The sequence below is a fragment of the Leptonotus elevatus genome, chromosome 16 (genome assembly GCF_054856555.1).
Source record: "Leptonotus elevatus isolate MCC_2025b chromosome 16, RoL_Lele_1.0, whole genome shotgun sequence".
Taxonomy (NCBI): domain Eukaryota; kingdom Metazoa; phylum Chordata; class Actinopteri; order Syngnathiformes; family Syngnathidae; genus Leptonotus; species Leptonotus elevatus.
The window spans coordinates 14,632,082-14,654,211 of NC_141254.1; the positions used below are offsets into that span (position 1 = coordinate 14,632,082).

Sequence of the window (22,130 nt, forward strand, 5' to 3'; positions counted from 1 at the left end):
TATAATTAGGTGATGGCTTTATTAAGGTATATATATATATATATATATTTTTTTTTTTTTGTATAATTGAAATCATTTGTACTCTCGTGCAACAAATAATCACTAAGGATGATGTATGGTTAAGTTTTTGTATGGTTTGACTCTATGTATACCATTTGTTGTTGTTGCATGACTATATGTTCGGTAAGACGTTTCTGGTTATAGTCAGAAAGGAGACACATGCATTGGACAGGCAGTTTATTTACAAAGAGCAGATCCAGACACGCAAACAAAATACAGTTATATCGGCAAGTTGACAAAGAAAGCTAGATGGTAGGAATTTGTATCGAACAGATTTCAACAAAAGCCCCCCTTTTTCCCCCTCAAGGTCTGCTACTGAGTTAGGGCATCAAAAATACAGAAAAATCAAGTGATCACCTTCTGTCATAAGCAGTTTAGTTTATAAAAATATCACCATGGCGATCCACAGATTCACAGAGTCAACCTTGGGAAAAGACATATTTACAATATCCTCAAAGGAAAAGATGAACAGTGCAGAGGGAGATCCCAAAAGGCAAAGCTTGAGCAATTCAAGGTCTCTAAATTGACACCTCTTAATCTTTTTTTTCATTAGTCCTGTAAAGACCAGACACACAAATCAGTCAAAGGGCAGTTGATATAATCTGTGAAACATTATTTTTTTTTTATACATGTTTGTACAACATACAAAGAATCTGTCTTTAGTTGTATTATATACAAAGGCCAAGTAATATGCCAGCCATACGCGAATGCGGATATGCCACCGTGCTCGCATATGTCAAAAGACCAAACGATATTACAAATAAAATTTTGAATAAATACACAGATGTTATTAATAGGTTGATTAGTTGTTTTAATTGCGAGTAACATGTTCCTTCATCTATGTTTTGCAAACACGTGACATTAGACTCCATACAAGAAAAGCAGTATTGTTATCAATTATTGCATGTATGCGAGGGTTTCGGTATGATTCTGACACATCCAACATGGAGCACTTTAATTGTTACACCTGCGTTTTTGAAGCCACTGCAAACTACACCCAACAACAAATAATAAACACCTCAGTCAAAACTGCCCAGCAGAATTTGGATACAGATTTTGAATTGGCTGTTATTAAATTGTGCAGGTGAACTTAATAAAGCAGCTTTTGGGTGTGTGTGTGTGTGTGTGTGTGCGGGGGGGGGGGGGGGGGGGTTGTTGTCCTATATCCAGTTGTATTTATCATCATAATAATTCATGTAACTACTGTATATACCATGCCTTGCAAAAAGTGTCATCATTATCAGGGAACTTCTGGAGTCAGTTGGCTGCACTGAGAGAAAAGGGGGTGAACGATTTTTACAGTTTCAGTTGTCTATTTGTAGAAAAAAGTTTAAAATATCATATCCATTTTGTTCCACTTCACAATTGTGTCCCACGCGGTGTTGATTCTTCCTAAAAATAAATAAATAAATAAATAATCCGATTTGACGTGCTTATGATCGAAGTAAGAAATGTATGTAGCGTGACGCTGTGTGTACTGTTGCAGGGATGTTAGTAGTTTGTTATCAAAGGCGTTTATTTGAAAAAAAAAATGTAATTCAAAGACATTGTTCATTATTTTTATGTGGATCGTACAGATGTTTTTCTCTGGAGACATGACATAACCCAAGGAGTACTTTAGTAGTCTGAAGCCGGCATCCAATTTTCATCAACAAGATCATGAAACATTGTGACAGGTTAGAAGAGGTAGTCAAATGGTGCTCTGGCGGCTCAGGTGAAAAGTGACTTAGATGTGCTCTCAGCAAACGGCCGGAGATCTCACCTCATAGTTGTTGTGAAGTGGCGCCAACATGAACATAGTGACAGGATGACAGCTTTAGTATCTAGAATGTGCCTGCCAGTGCTGAAGGAGAAGAGGAGAGCATTGGAGCGGATGCTTTATAACCATCACACACGTCAACAAAAAACACATTCTGCTCTGAGGGGGAAATCATGGAGACAAATGGGACGGTGCATTTAAAATAATGTTAGAACGACGACGGTGTCATTTGAGGACCGACCTCTCTCAATAAAATACGAACGTCAATCGCTGCTAAAGTTTCAATTCGACTTACCATGTTGGAGATAATGGAGGATTGAGACAACGGAAATGAAATGGGTGACAGAAAGAAATTCGGTGATTCTCATTGGGTTGCCTCGAGAGTTATGCGAAATAATTTCATCCCCAGTATAGTTTAATGGTTCACACTTATGTATACCCGATTCTTTATTCCGCAAATTTTTTCCTCTCCTCACATTTTTGACCTCTTTCAACTTCCACAAACAACATTCGATTTACACTGTTCTAATTTCACCATGGTCCAAAAATTCACAACAAGCGGGCTTATATTTTTCTCATTCCACGTACTTACAGTTTTTGCACAATTTAACATTTTATACACGGGTATACTGTATTTAAAACGTTTATATATATATATATATATAAACTAAATATCATATCATGCATTACTTAATCACATAAATCTGGATTAAACACATACAATCATCATTCATCTTCAATGACCAGGGTGAGAGACCAGGGTTCGTATCCGGTTGGAGCAAATTTTAGTCCAAGTTCAATTTTATATAATAATCATTGTCTAATTATTTAACATCCATTCTATTCAATGACATTTCACATTAAAATGATAATAAAGCTTCCATCTCATTCCACATGCATTCAAATATTAGCCTTCAGCTTTCACACGCAGTTTCTCCAGAAATTGCACATCTAATTGTATTTAGGCCTACTGCAGTTAGATTTTTCACTTAAGGTTTTCATAATTAAATATTTTATTTAACTTTTATCCGCAATATATTTTAAATTGAATCTTTTTTTTTTTTTTTTACATTTTTGATGAGCACTTCCAACACTAAAGCCACATAACTATTTTTCTTATTTAGGTGGTACTTTGAGAGCTTAGTATTATGTTTGGGTGTAAAAGTTTGCGAACCCCTGTAATCCCGTATCAATGAACATACAGTACCAATTTGTTCTCCATTGCTTGCTGCTGATGGAAAACTGTGATGGGAAGATGAATGGTGACTGCCCTCTTGTGGTGAAACATGAGATGACAACGAGATGGCCAGCCAGACAGGGGGGATGATTCAGGACAGCACGCTGGTGTTTTGTGAGTCCACCGCTTGCATGGTCACCACATCTGTACTTACTCCTCTGTCATAAACCGGGTTGTCGAAGGCGGGCTCCTCTGCCATGTTGTCGTACGGCGGCGATGGCGTTGGCATGCGGATAGACTTCCCTTGGAGTCTGAACGAAACGAGGGAGCATCATGTGATACGCATTCATTTGCAAAGGCCGTGCGACAAATGTTGAGTACAACTGCTTACTTTGTAGCACACACATAAATCCCAAGAACAACCATCAAGATAATTGTAGTTGGAATAAATACAGCGAGGGTAATATTGGTTCCCTCAATGCCATAATCGGTATTGACAACTGTGGGGCAGAACACACGCACACAAATAACATTATTTCTACAAAGTATCACACAACTAATAGCGATGCATTGTTGTTGCCATATTTCAAAGCATAACTCACCGTCCGGCTTGTGTTCGTTCACATATCGACTCGAGGAAGCTGCAAAGAGACAATTAGTCCGCGTTTGCTCCTTTTTGTTGTTGTTGTGAGACAAAGCGCACGTCGCACTTGGGCGCTGAAACAAAATCTCGTTTTTTTGCAGCGATGAAAATCAATAGCTCATGAAATTGTCAGCTTGAAAAGCGTTTGCCGCACGTGCTCGTTACCTCGACAAGCAGGCGGCGTGCTGTTCCACTGTGACGGATGTCCGGGGATGCAGTAGATTGTGGCCTCGCCTTGCAGCTCGTGGCCCGGGTGGCAGGAGAAGGTCAGCATCTCGCCCGCTTGGTAAAAGGCCTTTGCAGAACTTTGTGCACTGGTGGAGGGGGCACCGGGGTTCCTGCATGGCTCGTACTTTTCAGCTGAAGACCGAAATATTTGTAAGTACGACTGCAGTTCTTAGCAAGAGATAGGGGGCTTCATTGCAAGTGTTTTTTTTTTTGCCCGTTGACAGGAAGTTGTAGGTCTTAGCTGGCATTTACAGACAAAGTAAAAAAATCTGGTTTTGCTCAGAGTCATACTTTAAGAAACAATATTGACGTCAATAAATCAAGTGAGTAATGCAATATTTAGCATAGGACTTACGAAGACACTTGGGCAGCCGGTCACTCCACTTGGGTTTGGCCGAGTCTCGGTTGTAGCAGGTAAGGAGGCTGCTGCCTGACAGAATGTAACCTTTATGACAGAAAAACTGCACTGAAGATCCAACAGCAAAGCGGGTGCCCGTGTTCACCCGACGACTGTGCTCCACATTTCCAGGGTCCTGACATGTCACCACTAGGGGGGGAAAAAAAAGGCAAATATTATGAGGTTCTTATTGTACACGGTGCTATAAATCTGTCTTTCAGGAAATAAGCCCGATAAAAATTGTTAGGCTGAGCACTGAATAGGAACATGAACTGCAGTAACCTCAACCTTAGATCCGGTGTAATCGCGACAACTGCTGTTCTGATGCAGATACTATTCGGGTACTTTGGCTAAGCTTGTGTTGGATATTATAACAAATAAAGTTCTAGTTCCGACAAATCTATCATTCGTCGCTTGATGGGCGTCAGGGTGTTCCTCACCTTCCTGACATCTCGGCACATCCCCGCTCCAACTGAGATCCCACTGGCACATGAGGATCTCGGAGCCCACCATCTCAAATCCAGGGTAGCATTGGTATGTGACGACGGTGCCGTGGATGAGGTCAGGGTGCGACGTGCTCTTCCAGCCATTGGCGATCTCCGGCAACTCAGAGCAGGTGTCGTTCCTCGGCACCTCTGTGGACATTGGTGATGAAATAGGCAGTGTGCCGGGTGGATAATGAATAATTGTGTCTTTTCCTAGCCTATGCTAGCATTTCCACTTGGTTCTGAGTAAAAGTAGGACAACATATAATAATGCTATGTACGATTTTGTTGTTTTTTACTTTTATCCTTGCTACTGAAAAAAAATTTTTTTTTACTGGATCTTTTGAGTATTTTTTAAAGTCTAGAATATAGAGTTATTGGCAGCTATTTTATTCCCTTTATTTTATTATATATATATATTTTTTTTTATTTTTATTTTTTATTTTTATTTTTTATTCATATAAGACTGTTTCCCTCCGTTACTTGATTACATGAAGAATTCACAAATATTGTTTGCTTTTATTCCAATATGTGCATTATCGTACAATTGTTATTTTTAATTAATTAAATTAAATTAAACCCTATTAGTGGAGTACAGGTTCCAAAGTAAACATGGTGATGCGGCATTTAGCTGTTATGCTGCACACAAATAATTTTTTTTTTAGTTTTAGTAATTTTAATAAGCTACTTTTGATCTCTTTACTTTGCAAATGTCTTTAGTTGATCTGTTTGTTAATGTTTTTAGATGTTGCGCTTTTGGTTGTGTGAAGAACGTTTAGTAGTCGTGTATGTAATGTGCTACAGGCCTTGTCTAATATTGTAGGGGAGTTCTTCTGTGATTTTCAACTGCTAGTGTCAACTTGGGCTATAAACCAATGGAGAAAAGATCATAGAAAACAGCTTTGTTTTAAAGATAAAATCTGTATCAGGAGGTTAGAAACATCTTTTGCATTATCGTATCATATGATAATAGATATAATGACAATAACGTAAATAGCATTTGTGATCTGTATGCTTTTATTCCCTTGGATTGCTGAGCGGCATCGATAATGAAATAAGAATCACAAAATTGTGATGAATCACGGTTCTAATTTAATTTTGCGGTTTGTTAACAGTTGCTTTCATTTAAATAAAGAAGACTTACATTTCTAGATGTTTACCTTGATCGATTTACATCTCTCAGAAATGACATACTAGGTCCAAAGATGGTACATACACACATTAAAATACTTAGCATTAGCGATTATTTTGAAGGGAAGAGAGACGTGGTTCTTAAAGGATGAAAAAATAAATATCATGTAACAGCAGGTGATACAAACGCAAGGAATTCGATGTGAACAAAACTAAAGTGTTTCGGGACGCGAATGTAAACAAAGGCTTGCGATGTTTGCCGCGAGGAACGCAGCAGGCGGCTTGGCACCGGTTGATGCACAATGGCGCATGGCAAAGAACACAAAGCATCCGGCAAAGCAGCCCGCAATTAAGTGTACCCAATTATTGTGTTCCTGTTATCGAACGCAGCACACTTGTGTTGAGCCAGACAAACAGAAACAACAACAGGAACATCCACACCTTTCTTTCGGAATTACGTGTGCACACGTTGGGCTTCTTCTTGGGTATTTAAATCTTACCAAAAAAGTGGACCACAAAGCCGTTGTTGTAGCCGTAGATATTGGTGGCGGGATCGGACTGAAACTGTATGGTGACATCCGCCATGGACGTGTAGAGCTTGAAGTGAGGACGTTTGCCGCTGTACTGTCCAAGAATGTTGGCTGACAGGTCATCGCCATCATAGAAGGTCAATAGGTCATTTTTCCCCAAGTTGAGTCTACGATACACATGGAAATACAACGATAAGCAGACTTCATCAGTTCCGCTTCTCATTTAAGGCCAAATTAAAAGAATAATTGAATACAATTAGTTTAAGGCAGGGTGGGTTTAACAAAAATGCTGACCTCTAAATCCTGAAAAGCGTATTTAGATCAAAAAGTATGTTGCCATCCCAGCAACATATCCAGGCATGATAAAGAGCATATAATTATTGTTTTGCTCAAGTAAACACAAAGAAGAAGAATACATTGTGAATATGCTACGAGGGTTATTTTAAAAAAAATCTGTACATTCATTTATTTTTAGTAAGAAAATAAGTAAAAGAGGGTTTTTGGAATTCAATCATTATCTTTAGCTGTGAGGTGAAATACAAATTACATTCGTTTTTTTTTGTCATTTATTTTAGTGGATGGTAGTTAAATGTTTACTTAGAAATGAAAAATAATATTTCCAGTATTAATTGGTGAAGATTTCCATGATTTGTGTTTTTGCATATTTTGTTTAAATTAGATTTAATTTTAGTTCACACATGGTGATGTGAATTGAGTGATTAACATGAAGCGTGATATTTAGAAGAAAACCGACTCTCCACATTCCTATTCACAATTTCAACCACGTCATTTCTCATCTCCTTGCAAAGCACCACTTCAGTTTGTTTCATTGACGTTAGGGAACAATTTGGAAAAAGTGACTTTACATTGAAATACTGCAAAATAATACATATTTAGCGTCCTCCAGCATTCTAATGCAGCCTTCAGTGAAAACCTGCACCACTTGAGAAGAACCAATCAATTATTCGCACGCGGTATGGATTCATGGATGTGCGTATCCCCAGACATAAAGTCACGCTAAAATAAAAGAAAGAAAAAGAAAGAATGAAAAGGAAAAAAACGATATATGTGAAAATATTGTAAAACATGCTGGCAGATGCAAATGAGAAAAAAAAAAACAATAGGCCGATGTCAACTAGCCATTGTATCGAGGCTTACTTTATACAATAATGAATAAAGTGATATTTTTCCTTCCGCATTTTTTATTATCTCCCGACTTCACACTTTCATTCAGTTCAAGTTCTGTCTTGACCACAGCCAATGTTAACAAAGCTTATAACGCACCGTGGAACCTTATCAACCCACAAAGGTCTCACAACAATCAGGCCACCCCAGACAATGCGTATCTTTCAGCTCACCATCTTATCGACTCCGATTGGCTTCGGTCTCGCATTTTCGAACATATGGCAGGGGTGTTTTGGTGTATTTCTTCTTTTTCTTCACATTGACACATGCACCAAAACATTTTTTTTTTCATCCTTCTCAATGAAAACTCAATGTTGAAACAACCAGGACACTTTATATTGTGATTTTTATATGGCACAATAAACAATAAAATGCAAAACAATGGATTGTGTCCTCTGTGGGGAGTTTCTTTCGACACAATTTAAACAAATAGCTCAGCAGCTGTCTGCTTAGTCATGGATGTCGATCCAACTTCACAGGTCAAAGCATTTCTGTCTTACACATGGTTTAACCATAAGTGGCAGCATGAGGTGGTGCAGGCAGCACACAGATGTTCCTAAGGTAGGGCCGCTAATCCAGAATGGTACACACGAGATATGTCGAAAAAGTTACAAGACTGGTGTCGTGTTTGCTTTGTAGCAGGTCAGCTCGTGGCTGCTTCACCATGACAACACAATGCCCTGAGCATCTGACAGTTCCTGGCTCAGGATTCCCTGTGATCTATTGGCTGGCCTGCCCTCACGCCTAAATCCAACCGAGAGTCCCAGCGACACATTTGGTTACGATCGATCTACTTATGTGGACGACATTGTCCAGGAACTGATCCAGGCCAACCCACATAGAGCACATACAGAAAAAAAAAACATTCACATTAACAACAAAGGACAAATTAGTCGTAAATGGACACGTATGTTCTTGAAAAACATTAGCATACCAGAATACACACAAGCATGAAGAGAATATGCAAACTCTACACAAGAAGACCAGGGCAGAGATTCAAATAGAGAAGTGTACTAGATATTATACACTCTAAAAACAATTGGGTAAAAAATAACCCAAATTGGGTCAAAAAGCGACAGTCCCAAATTTTTGGGTTAAATAAATAGGCCAAAAACTTCGGTCAAATGAAATACCCACAAAACAAAATAATTTCTGTGTTTTTGTACAAAAAATTATTTGGGGCTGCCACCACCAGTTGTTGTTTTGAGGGTTGCTTATTTGACCCAACTTTTTGGGTTAAATAAGTAACCCAAAAAGTTGGGACAGCCCCTTTTTGACACAGCTTGAGTTATTTCTGACCCAACTGTTTTTAGAGTGTACAGTACACCCGTAAACCAGTTGGGTCACAAATAACTGACCCAATACTTGAGTAAATTTGACCCATCTATTGTTTTATTGTTTTGTTTCAAATAAATAAATAAAAGGAAATAGGTTCAAATTGACTCAAGTATCGAGTCAGTCCAATTTTTAACCAATATTGGGTTAGTTTTGACCCAGAGTGTACAACTAGAATCCACTACTCTATTATTCACTTCAAAAATCAAGTTCTCATTTTTACATTACATTTATCACTATAAATCAATAAAGATTACCAGATGGAATATTTTATTCAAGATTTGATTTGTTTTTGTTGTTGTTTTTTTTTTTAGCAGTAGATTAGTATCCTAACCTCAAGGAAAAATTTACTTTGACACTTTTTTCAGTTTTTCTCCTGCTTTTCCCCTTTTCTATTCATTGGAATTGTGTCACAAATAAATGACAATAAATTTACAATAAAACCTGTAATCTAGGAGCTTTTAGAGAACAAAACTCAAGTAACAACGCCACTGCCTTGCACATCTGCCCAATCATTTTGATAGCTCTTTAAATTGTCACCTCGGTCAAGTCAAATGACTGTCATCTTGGTTTTGCAATTCCAAGCGACACAAACACAAGCTGCGAAAGCAAAGTGCCCTTCAGCCGAGACTCCACACATCATTCAGTAGTTAAACACTACCAGCCACTGAACTCAACCGGCCTCACTATAGCAACCAGCCATTGACTGCCTTGACTGATACCCTTTCAACTACGGTAATTTCATGCTCTCACGACAATTTGTTCTCATGCTAAACCAATTTTCTAAAAGGTTTGCATTTAGTCTTCAATGGCGTTCTTGGTTTTTTGCGTGTTTATCTTGAGGGGTCTTTTTTTTTTTTGAAAAGGTCAAATCTATTTTTGAATAACAGATGGTCTGAAGCATCCGAAAGAATCGAAATTGCTTTCAGTGTCGTGTTTTGAAAAGGCGATTGTAATTGTTCTCCTATTTGACAACTAAATCGCTGGCTTCTTTTTCAAACGATGCTTGCAGATGACGTTGTAGTGGTGCCAGTCTCCACATGAGGGCTCCCTAAGCCTAATACGTGCAATGAAAACCTTATTAACAGTTCCCTATTGTGTAATACAGTACTGGGAAACATTTTCTTAAACCTTGTGCAGGTGCAGATCAGCTGCAACCCCTCGTCTGCCCCCATGCTAATTAGTGGGGAGCCAGCCCTCCTGTTTGGCCTAAATTAATCAGTGCTCATTATGCACGCTGCTCCTCTGTCATTTCCAGCGCAAGCACGGTGATGAATGATAATTTGGAAAATGTTCTCATTACCGTGGGGAGGTGTGGACTGGCTTCCCCCCCCCTCTCGTTTTAATAATGAGACAGCAGTCATTCACCATTCACGAGCCTTTTGTGAAGTCAACATGCGTGACAGGAGCAAACAAATTTGACCAAAAAAAAAAAAGAAAAATGTCACCCACTAATTTTCTTCTGTTGTAAAGATAAGAAAAATGCTGTTAGGGTCAAGCATCGGCAACCTTTAACACTCTGTATGGAAATCAGCTCACCTCATATCCGAGTTATTTACTTACGGATTTTTTTTTTCCTCCACCAAGGTGAAGTGATTGACTTTGAACATTCGATATGAATCAGTCGTAATTACAAAAATGTTCCAGGGAATGTAATGCAAGCCTCTCTGAAGTCATTTGAGTTGAATCAAATGCTATCTTGTAACGTACATTTGATCTGTGGGCCTGATATGGAAACGTTATTGACATTAACAGTCACTCTTTTCATTGGAAGTGAAAATGGAAGAAACTCGAAATCCACAGGCAGCAGAGTGGCCCTTTCTGTTTGGAGTTTGCATTTTGTTTGTTTTTAGGCTACACTTAATTGCTTTCTTCAACATCACATAAAAAAAAAATCATTGTGGGTTACATGAACAATTGAACATTATAAATCGCACTTCATTGTGAATTGTTGTCAGTCTATGTATGGCCTGTATTTGACTGGCAACAGTCAATGGTGTCACCAACATATAAGTTGGCACACCCATAACCCAATTGAGGAGAAGCGCTATAGAAAATGGATAGAAGGACATTTTAATTGTATATACAAATTTGGCATGTGCCCAAAAAGCAAGTGTGAAATTACAACAAGTAAATCTTCTTTTAGTTAACTTTCTGAAATGTATGTAAATATGAGTTGTGAATTTTTCCCTTAGCAATGCGACGCGCCCTGTTGTCGAACCCATTTATTGAAAATGTGTTGTGTCACCCTCACACATGCGCCCCCAAATGGAAATGTGTTCAATTCGAAAGCATGCTGACATTATAAGGCACATCCAAAATTGTTGATTGACTTCACTTTCATTTCCTGGTTGCTTGCTATAGAATCACATCCAAATATGGGCAAGATTGCACCAGGGCACTGTAGTCCTTGTGGTGAAGATTTGCCATTTTCAAATGATGGCTGGAGTCCATCACTAATAGTTTTCAGCATTAGCATTAGCAGCGTTAGCTTCTATTAATCGGCACTATTCATTAGCGGCTTCGCTAGGGTGACCACTGACCAGCCAAACTGATGGCCAGTGGTTGTGTTATTATTTTAGCTAATGCTAAATGCTATCTCGGTTGACAATCCAGCAGAACTAAGTCGGTTGATTTGGAACTTGGCTGTGCTATTTACCTCGCAGGCCCACATTTTATAATGTCGCAAGAAACGCTCAGCTCGTGTACGGTCTGACTGCAGCGCTAGGCTAGTAGGACTGCATTTCCCATGATTCTTAGACACGGAAGCAGGAAGTAGTTCTAGTTCTAGTTCTGGAATGACGAAAACGTGTGACGCCTGCTAGCCTATTAGATGCGGATGAGAATGAGAACGTAAATGTGAAAGTAAATAAGAAGGATTTTAACTGTTAAATTAGTTTTTAATTAGTTTATCGTATGAATGGCTATGTTAGCTGAATGTTTGACATACACATAGTCCAAAAAATTGGCTTGTTGACTGGTCTTATAATAAAAAATAAAAATAAAAAATAATAAAAAATAAAAAAAGATATGTTGAAGGCTGAGACCCGCAACCTTTGGGATGAGAGCCAATTCCATTGTACGTGTAATTTTAAACATGAAACAAAGCTGAAGATAACATTTTGAAGCTAGTATTGGTCGACCTTCTCAAAATGCTGTGAAGATATCGACTAAGACTTAATTCACGCATGTTAAACTAATTTAGTGAGTCATTTTATTTGACAAATATGAATATGTACATCATTGTAGTCGTATGCAGGAATGCAGTCGTATAAATGCGCACATGACTAGCATGCCCAATAACCAACAATAGCCTGTGATAGGGATTGTCTGCGAGTCAATTTTTCTGCAGCCTGCGGCAACATTCCCGCTGGTTTAAATTTAACCTCGCTGTGCCCTCGTGTGTGCAAGCGCTTCAGGCAATAACATCATCACTTATACATTTATTTTTTTTGCCATATATGCCTGCACAAAACGAGAATCATTCTGATGAAAAATCACTTGTTTTTTCTTTGCTCGTGGAGTGCAGCAATATGAGGAGCATGTTTTATGATGTGCTCTTTAAACATTATGGTAATATCTCAATGAGTGGAATCGGTGTGTTAGCGGGGACGTTAGCCTAAGAGTAATAGGTGAAGGAGAAACGATGTGCGCCCGTGCTGATGTCTAATGTTGACATCTGTGTGCATGTGTGTTGAGTTCCAGTTGGGAGGGCCGGATAAGTGGCTCAGGGTAGTTCACTGCCAGAGCATATTCATTTCAAAGCCAAATCTGAGACACACCAGGGAAGTGAGAGCAGCACGGCTTACTAGCTAATCTGGTCGGAGAACGTGCTGGAAGCGAGGCAGAATGCTTAATGTAGAGGATGGAAAAAAAAAAAATCTAATTAGCGGCTGCAACTACAGAAACACTTTCCCATGTGCCTGTCATGGTGTGTCGGTGTAAGTGTGGGCGAGAGAAAGTGAAGCGAAAGAGATGGCATGCGCTTGTGTCGGGAGATGCTTTATTTAACGTCTTGAGGTCAGGGTGACCTCGGAGACCTTTATGTGCAAGGTTCCACTCGTAAACTTAGGTGCAGCGACTTACACTTGAATATCGAGCATGATCCTCTTGTCCTCTTCCACATGGATGCCCCAGATGCAGTCCTGCCCCTTGTCGTAGGCCTCGGGCCAATTAGGAGACAATACCACGCCGGCAGAGTCGGTAATCTCACCGCTGCAAACAGCTGCAAAAAAAAAGACAGACAAAGCTTTAGAAATGTATTAATACTACAGGTGATGGCACAACTTCAATAGTATGTCATTCTTTTGTTTTTTTTGTTTTTGTTTCAATAAACCCGAAAAATTATTAACATTTAAGTTACTTTTTCCACAAAGAGCATAAGAAAACGAGGGAGGGAAACAATCCTGAAAAAAAACAGGAAGAATCCAAAATGCGATTAAATATTAGGAGAAAAATAATGAAAAAGGAAAAATGGCGAATATGTGAATCCATGGGTGCCAAACTGTGAATATGCAGGGGTCGTGTGTCGTTTTAAAAAGTAATATTACCAATCATCATTAGATGGCAGGCATTGCTTAGTTATAACGTGAGTAGGCTTAATAATTTGTTTTGCGGATTTGGAATGATATGCAAGACAAATGAAATTAAAATTTTGAGTGAGTTGATTTTTGTGAAAATGCACAAAATGAGTTCTTGCACTTAATATTGCTTTCTTGTTCAACAGTTATGCACTGTCCTTACATAGTACTTTTTATGCAAGAGCCCTTTTCACTGTTTGCTTCAAAACCTTAGTTGTTGGGTTCGGATAGTGGATCTTTTATACATTGAGAAATGTATTATCAAAGGCACAAGATTTTTTTGGTCTGATGCCAGCAATATATTAAAAGCATGTATTTCACACATATTCAAATTTTTTGGTCCATATCTGATATTTCATGCATTTGTGTCATACATCTAGTTAGGGAGTGTGTGTTGTGTGTTTGTGACCTCAGTAGTACTGACGGGAAAAAACGTGCAGACTGCAACATTTAAGTTGCACAACCCAGACCTATTATATTTGAGTAAGCGAAATTTCACTTCAATTCAACACCCATAATAAAAACATTAACCAAAATTGCACTATTTTCTAGGTAAAGTCAGTTTTTTTTATTATAGGTTTTGATCACAGTACAGAATGAGCATTACTAAAAAAATCAATGTTTACATTATGCATTTACATTTATAAAAAATCATATTAAAACCTTAACTTCAAGTAAAACATGAGAATCATGCATCCTACTTCATATAGGGGAAAAATGCATTCTACAAGTAAACCACAAGGTGACCGTGGCCCCAGGGGGTGCAAATGATTTTTCTTCTCTTGTTTTCCCGGGCTGAGCTTTACGGGAGAGCGTTTCAATTTTGCTGTGTTGCAAAATGAGCATTCACCCTACAGTGGCTTACGATAAGGTCAGTGTGTTGCGAGTGTAGATTGAAAAAGCAAACCGTATGTGTGGTTTAGTAGCGTTAAATCTGCTAGCTCCTCAGAACCAAATTCAGTTAACATGACTTAGTACTGGGGTCATTTTTTTTGTCCATTTTAAATTATGCAAGTAATTAGCTGATTAGAAAAAGAGGAGAATGAGAGCTTGCAGTGGATCAAAAAATGTTGAAGACGTCCTTATAACAATAAATGTAAAAATAATTAGCACATAACAGGTGCTCGTCAAATTTGGTGGGCAAAAAAAGGTTGATAAAAAAGCTTTTTTAAATGAATTAATTGTGATTAATCAAAATTCTAAAATGTGAATAATCTGATTAAATATTTAATTGTTTGATATATATATATAAAAAATAAATAAATAAATAAATAAATAAATATATATATATATATATATATATATATATATATATATATATATATATATATATATATATATATATATATATATATATATATATAAATGTATTTTGTGTTTCTTTGATTTTCCTTTAAATCCTGCAAAGATGAATCATAAAATAAAAGCTTCGGGTCATTCACTCAATTATACGTAATTTAACTGCCTCCAAATGAGTCAAAAAGGTTAAATCAGATAGCTCACCCCTACAGGCCGGTTCGGTCTCATTCCACTGAGCATTTTCGGCGTCCACACACTCGATGACCACAGAGCCTTGCTCCAGCGTGTAACCGGGGTCACACGAGAACTCCACCACAGTCCCGACGCTATATGTGGAGTCACTGCTGCTGAAATTGCCGTACTTCACAAAAGGCTCGTAGCACTTTCCTTTTGCAAAAGCTGAAAAAAATAAAAAAATAAATTCACAGTGACAACTGAGTAGCGTACGCAAGTGTTTTGCTGGCAAACTGCACAATAAACTCGCCTTCATATCTGATGGCTGCCCCGGTGGAGGTCAGCGTCCCGTCTGTGGTAAACTCTACAAACAGATAACGTCCTGTGCTCAGCACTCCCTCGATGGGCAAATACTCCACCTCATAGGAGTCATACACCGGAGGGGAGTCAATATTGTTGCCGTTCTTAATCAGCAGTCTAAAAAAGGATGATGAAAATAGATGCAAGTTACCCTTGAGATAAATAAAAGATGTGCAGCTGCGATAACGTTGTCTGCCACCTCAAAATGAGGTGAATGGTCATGTGTGCGATGACAGCAATTTATGCTTTCTGCTTCTCACTTCTCTCTGTTGCACCATTTACATATTCACAAGACAGAACATAAATAGGTATTTAAACAGGTGTTAAATCAGACTCCAACGTGAGACCTTTGCTTTTTTTGGTGACTATTTTTCATAGGTCACCATAAAAGGGCGACGTACCGTATGCACTGTTTGTACCAAAGAAGAATTGGAACACATTGGAACATAGGGAAGTGGACAGTGGCTAACATGGAATTAATATGATAATAATAGATAGTAAGAGGAGAAAGTACAGTGTTATCACGTCAATTCTTTTTTTTAGCTACAGATTCCTGTTTTCAAAAAAATATAAATAAAATTAAAAATAAAATGTGTATGTTAGTAAAAAACTAAGATGGAATAGTTACAAGCTTATATATATATATATATATATATATATATACATATATAAATAGCCAGCGCTAATCATTTTAATTCCAACTATGCTAGCGCTCTGTTTCCAGATATTGATAGTACTGACCTATTGGGAGTGCAAACACCTCTCACTGCACGGATAAGATGCTGTAGGTGACTCCGATCGTAATCAGCTCTTCTTACTACAGTCTTACTACAGCTAATCAGTGGTATTTCACTTTTTCTTACTACAGTCTTACTATAGCTAATCAGTGGAATTGAGCTTTTTCTTACTACAGTCAGACTACAGCTAACCGGTGGAATTGTGTCTATCTGTGGAAAGAAAATTTGATGTGCTATAAAAAAAAAGTGTGCAATTTTGGAATACACAGATACTCACTTCCGTCTTAGTCCCTAACGTTGTATACTGTAATGTGAGCTGCATGAAGACTATAGAAAGAATTTGGCCTTGAAAGCCGTGTCATTGATTTGGCCATGCTGGCCTTGAGGGTGTAATTGTCCAGACTGCCATGTTTCTCAGAAAAGTGTGTGCAATACTATGTAGTGTGTGTGTGTGTGTGTGCACCTATCATCGTCCTCTGCCAGAGCCACCTTCTCAAAGTGAATGTGCAGCCGTTGGTCTTCAGGGGCCTCCAGGACCCAGTGGCATGTCAGGTTGTTGCTGTAGTTACCAGGAAATCCAGGAGAGACAATGCGACCATAGGTGGCGTTTTTGATCATTCCGCCACAGGATGCTGGATGAGGGTGCGGGGAAAGGACCAAATGAGCCACAGTAATCACACAAACTGGAAGGTTTTGGAGGAAAGTCTTGATAGACCACCAGCAGACTAGTCCACATTGAAAGGTTCACAGATAGTGGGGGACTGCGCATGAAAGATTTGTTAAAAATGGCAGCCGCAGTGGCAGTATCGTTTCAGAGTCAGAGCAGCTGCAAGCGGGCATGGAGTAAGTCAGGATTTGGTTAGATGAGCTGTTTACCAGCAGGACAGGGAAAGTCATGCAACCCGGTTGTAATTAAAGAAGCCAGGTGCTAAGTGCCTCCAGACAATAACGGTCCGTGTTGCTAATCGTATGAAAACACCTTCATTTGGCCCCACATTGCACGGTAATCAACCCAGTAGAAAACAACCAACCCTACACCTTTTGTTAATCAGAATCATTTGTTCCCTTGAGAGAAAATATGCTAATGAGCAGGAATTTACAAAAAAGGGATTTCACTGGTTTAAAACGAAATACGTATATATACATAGAACGCAACATAGAAATGGAAGATGTTTACTTTACTACTGGATATTATCATATTTACACATGTAGTAGGAATTATTGTCGGTCTCTGTATGTGCACACTGGCGAGCATTTAAGGCTGAAGTCCGCTTTTCTTCCGGAATCAGCTGTGCTCCAGCTTCCCCGTGACCCTGAATCAGATCAGCGAGATGCAGAAAATTATTATTCCAACGACTACGTTTTGCCTTACCAATGCATTGGGGCTCCTTCCCGCCCCAGTACGGCGTTGTGGCGTTGCGGCACGTGAGCATTTTGAGACCTTTCAACCGGTAGCCGCTGAAACAGTTAAAATAAGCTTCTCCGCCGGCGTAGAGGTGTGTCACGGAAACCTCTCCACCAGCTGGCTCTTTGGGGAATGAACAGCTCAGCACAAAAGCTAAAGAAAAAGGGAGAACACAGAAGACGTATTTAGATCTCGTGATATTTAACATACACAACAACGAACAATTCAACAAAGTCCTTGCAAGTCATTATGGGCTCGTAATACAGTAACTCGGAAAGATGAATGGCCAGCGTATGTTGTCATAGCTGTGCTTCCAGCAGGTTGAAATCAATGTCCCAAGACTGGATTGTCCCGTTTAAAATAAATGAACAGCACGCAATAGGACGGAGCTCTCTCGTGGAAAACCAAGTCTAATGGAAGCTATTAAACAACCTCTCTTCCTGTCTAATAACCGCACGGTTCTACCTCATTAGGGCAGGCCTTTTAATGGTAGCACCACAACTTTTAAACTCCTGGAAATGTGCGAGCTCCATAACAAGTAAACATAATTAGAGCCACGATGGCTCAGTACAATAAAAGCTATTGTTTAGCAAGCAAAATTACAGAAAGAGTTTCAACGTTGCAACTTTGCACATACTTCTTGCTTAATGAGCTGTCCCCAAAGCCTCAGCGATAGATAATATAATGGGGGGCAAAAAATCGGATATTGAAAGATAACATTTGCATAAATGCTTTCCTAAAGTTAAGATACAGTGGAACTTCATGGCCATTAGGTCGCAACTCCAAGTTATAGTCCGTCCATTGTAAATAACCTTCAAATCCACATTTATGTCTGCACTTGAAAAAATGTGTCATGTGCAAAGTGCGAATGAATTGAGAATGAATACAATAAATTAATGATTCACTTATTAGTAGCAGGACATGCATGTAGTGTACGTATATAAAGCAGGGACGGACAATTCAAATTTTTCATCAGCACTACCACGGAAGCCGCATTGGACTTCCTAACGATATGTATGGCAAAAATGCCATAGGCTGATCCCTGATCCAAAGTCAATAGAGTACACAGTATACAGGTATGAATACAACCAGATTGCAATTTAATTTAGGCTGCAAAATTAAATATTTCACTTTTCACTGTATTGAGCTGAGACTTTCTGTCTGCCATGTTTTCCAATGATTTGATTGGCATATTCTGATAAATGGACTTTTTAGTAAAAAAGAAAGTCCGCGCGTATCAACAAGGAAAGCTGGATCTTGATAGGCATCCATCTTGGAACGCCTGCATCGCTTTAGTTGTCTGCATGTTTTATTACTAAGATGATAACTGCTAAACTGCGCAAAAGACAGTTTCCATCCCAAATACTCATTTAGGAGATGAAAACTTGACTTTATGAGACATATAACTTGGTACTAAACATGCCTGTCTGTGAAATTAACCTCAAGGGAAAATAGCTGCAAAAGCCTAATGGCCATAAACTGCTTGTAAAACTGCCCCCATCTCTTGTTTTAATTTAATGACTTATGTTTTTCTTTTACACAAGCCATTGCTTTTCCACCACTAATGAAACTACAACCCCCCCCCCCCCCCCCCACCCCACCCCACCCGCCCGGCAGCGAATCGGCAAGCCACGGGGACGGGGCGCGCTGCCCTTGGGTCATCCATTCAATTCGTCGTTTATCACTAGCTCCAATGAACCTAGTTATTGCTATTATCTTAGAAGCATTTACATCCCTATTGAGCGTGCAGCGGAAGAGCCGTGGGCAAAACTTGTAGAGCCAATTCCAGAAGTATTAAATTTTGTGCTGCTTCCATTCCGCTAGATGCCGGGCCATAAAGTCTGATTATTTAGCTATTACAAATAATAGCTGCACTGCCTGGGAGATTAGCCGGTGGAACCGTCAGGCCACAGGAAACAGATGCACGGCTTAAAGTTTCCAAGTTACGGATTATTTTTTAGAGGAGGTCACGGGATCAGATCACGCTCACCAAAGGTCAGCCTTCATTCGACAAGAGAATGGAATTAATCTTTGACAGTTGAGTTGAAATTCCGTCTTGAATTATGGAAAATATAACTATTTTCATCATTATTGAACCTGATTATTCACTTAACGCATTGAAATCACTCACAAAAATATTGTTTTTTTTTATACGTTTAATGCATTTTTAACCATAATAACTAGGTCACTCCTTGTTGGAGTTACTGAATCTCACAAGGGGTTCAATCAAACCCAGGTTATGAACCAATTAACTAGATTATACATTAAAATATAAATTGTCTGTGAACGTAATTTAAAAAAAAAAAGTTTTTTAAGCGGAAATAAGGTCATCAGCCTCTCATTAAATACTTGTAATTTCAAACGCTGACAGACTGAAAGCAACATTTATACTACAATTGCGGCATTAGCAATAACACAACCAAATTAAACAGCTGTTTTCGTATTTAATTCAATGACGTGGAACAACAAAACACCGTGTAGTGGCCATGAAGCAACAAAATGTTGCAAAATATCCATCTTTAATCAAAGATGACAAAAACAAATCAAGCACTGTTTCATTTGTAATGCCCCCGTCTAGATTGCAAACCTTAGATTTCTTGAATTTTTTAAAAATACATTTCTAATGTTCAACAAACTCATTAGAGCAGTTCGCCCCCAAAAAATGATTACTGTCTTGTGTAAAGCGTGATAATGACTCACATCAACTTCAGGCAGGGTGACACGGTTGATAGTGTGTGGGTAAAATGCTGTAGGTGTTATAAAACCACGAGGTGGAGGCAATGTGAGCACAAATGTGTTTGCATTTAAATTAAGCACAATTGTGCTTTTATGAGTTGTCACAGATTCAGATGTTATCCAAGAGATTAAACAAACAGGCCAATTTATAATTTTACGGTTGACTTAATGCTCGTTTATGAAAAGAAAATAACTTTATAGGTCCTCTTGATCTCATCACTTGTCAGTAAAATGTATGAGTTGTGAAGAATGTCAATGGCGTGTTTGATGGTCTGTGAATTTTAAAAACTCTTACACTACAGCTACTTAAAATATTCTCCTTGAGCCATATTCCCATATGCGCAGAAGAGGGAAAGGGCGCACAGCTGCACTCTTTTCTGGCTGCACACATTCTGGCAGCGACTTAATTCTCTCATTAACGCACCTTCATGCCAGATCCGCGCTCTGGGTGGATCAACCCTGAGACGTGGGTGTTCCCTGTCAAATATGGCATTTTGCGTTTTCCTAACAAACGTATCAAAAGGACGTGGTAAGGCAAGTTCACCGGAAAGGGGAAGCATCCTTCTTGACTTGAAGTTTGGCTGGAGTTACAATACATGTGACTCTTATAATTGTAAAAGGAAGCTGTTGAATGGCAGACTGTGCACATAAATTGACGTAAATGCTTTAATTTAAAAGACTAAGCGGGAGAAACGTAGAGAGTGACAACGGTGCAACAGAAGCCACTGTGTGTTTGGACATCCTGGGACGTACGGACGCTGAATGTATAAACGATTCATTCAATACATTTGCTTTATTTTCATGATTATGTACATTGTAGATTCTCATTCTCTGGTCCGTGCTTTACATTGATATTCTTATTCATTCCAATAATGTCAATGATTTCGTCATTACAATTTACAAAATAGCCGAACAATGCTGAAAATTGACCTTATATTGCCTACATTGTGAATTTTGTAGTACCTGGCGATTCGATTCGTATCACGATTCATAGGTCACGATTCGATTCAATACCGATTAATCCCGATGCACATCTATAAATTGATTATTGCGATTTTTTTAAAACTCAAATTTTTGAAAATACTTATCAGTAAACTTGTACATGTACACTGTAAGATTTGTATGAAAATGTAATTATTTATCTGTTAATTCAGGTTGCAGTCTGTTTCATGTTTGAACAGCACTGAAATAAAATATTAAGGCTTAATGTTCCATTAATATAACATTCTTCCATGCTTAATGTGTGAATCCTAACCCTAAGTAAGACGTTTTGGTGAAAATACCCATAAAAAATGTATATTTAAAAATTGATTCGGCCGATTCACTGTAATATCACGATATATTGCCAAATCGATTTTTTCTAACACCCCTATTATATTATATCTTTGTTTTTGTTTTTGCTATCACATTGTTGAACAGTGTGTAATTGACTGAACCATAAATAAAAGCTTTGAAAACAAACGTTTCAATTATGTCAAAATTGAAATATAGGCAGAGATTCTATTTTGGGTCTGACTTCTAAGGAGTCAGTGCCTCTTGTTTACCAATGTTAATAAAAAGGACGATGTTTTATTGTCGGAAAGCCCTCGAGGCTATACACGCTGATAGCAGTGGGAGCGAAGAAGAAGACGAACACGGCTGGTACGTTTTTTTTGTTTTTTTCCTCTCGCCGATGTCCATTACTGATGGCATCACAGGACCGACCGCCCAATCAACTGCCGTGGTGTTTTACGTCATGTCCTTGGCTCGCTCTCGGCGTGAGGGCCGGGAGTAGCTCCGCACGGTCCATTTCCGACACGGTCAGCTGTAATGCAAACGCTCGGCAACACCATGCTGGCTTCGCACGGTGCGGTGCTGGGCTGCAGTGGAAATACGAAGAAGTCCTGTAAATGAAAAGGGTTCGAAAGTG

The 22,130-nt window shown here is 38.8% G+C and overlaps 1 protein-coding gene across 6 annotated transcripts in view; it reads right to left on the reverse strand.

Annotated features, from left to right (window-relative positions):
• Positions 1-222: 222 nt before the first annotated feature.
• The window catches only part of LOC147160907 (seizure protein 6 homolog), a 96,435-nt gene continuing 74,527 nt past the window's right edge, over positions 223-22,130 (reverse strand). Inside the window, exons 5-18 of one of the 6 annotated variants that reach the window (XR_015097408.1) lie at positions 17,453-17,638; positions 16,544-16,712; positions 15,294-15,460; positions 15,014-15,208; positions 13,017-13,155; positions 6,381-6,577; positions 4,705-4,899; positions 4,223-4,414; positions 3,805-3,999; positions 3,599-3,637; positions 3,388-3,496; positions 3,211-3,307; positions 1,823-1,903; positions 223-615 (exon numbers count right to left, since the gene is read on the reverse strand). Coding sequence is in view for 2 of the 6 variants with exons in the window: in XM_086098720.1 (XP_085954846.1) it covers positions 3,148-3,307; positions 3,388-3,496; positions 3,599-3,637; positions 3,805-3,999; positions 4,223-4,414; positions 4,705-4,899; positions 6,381-6,577; positions 13,017-13,155; positions 15,014-15,208; positions 15,294-15,460; positions 16,544-16,712; positions 17,453-17,638 (1,943 nt within the window). In the remaining 4 variants the exon portion in view is untranslated. Of the gene's footprint in view, positions 3,308-3,387; positions 3,497-3,598; positions 3,638-3,804; positions 4,000-4,222; positions 4,415-4,704; positions 4,900-6,380; positions 6,578-13,016; positions 13,156-15,013; positions 15,209-15,293; positions 15,461-16,543; positions 16,713-17,452; positions 17,639-22,130 lie in introns of all 6 variants that reach the window. The other 5 variants (XR_015097407.1, XR_015097406.1, XR_015097405.1 and 2 more) reach the window with 5 other exon arrangements.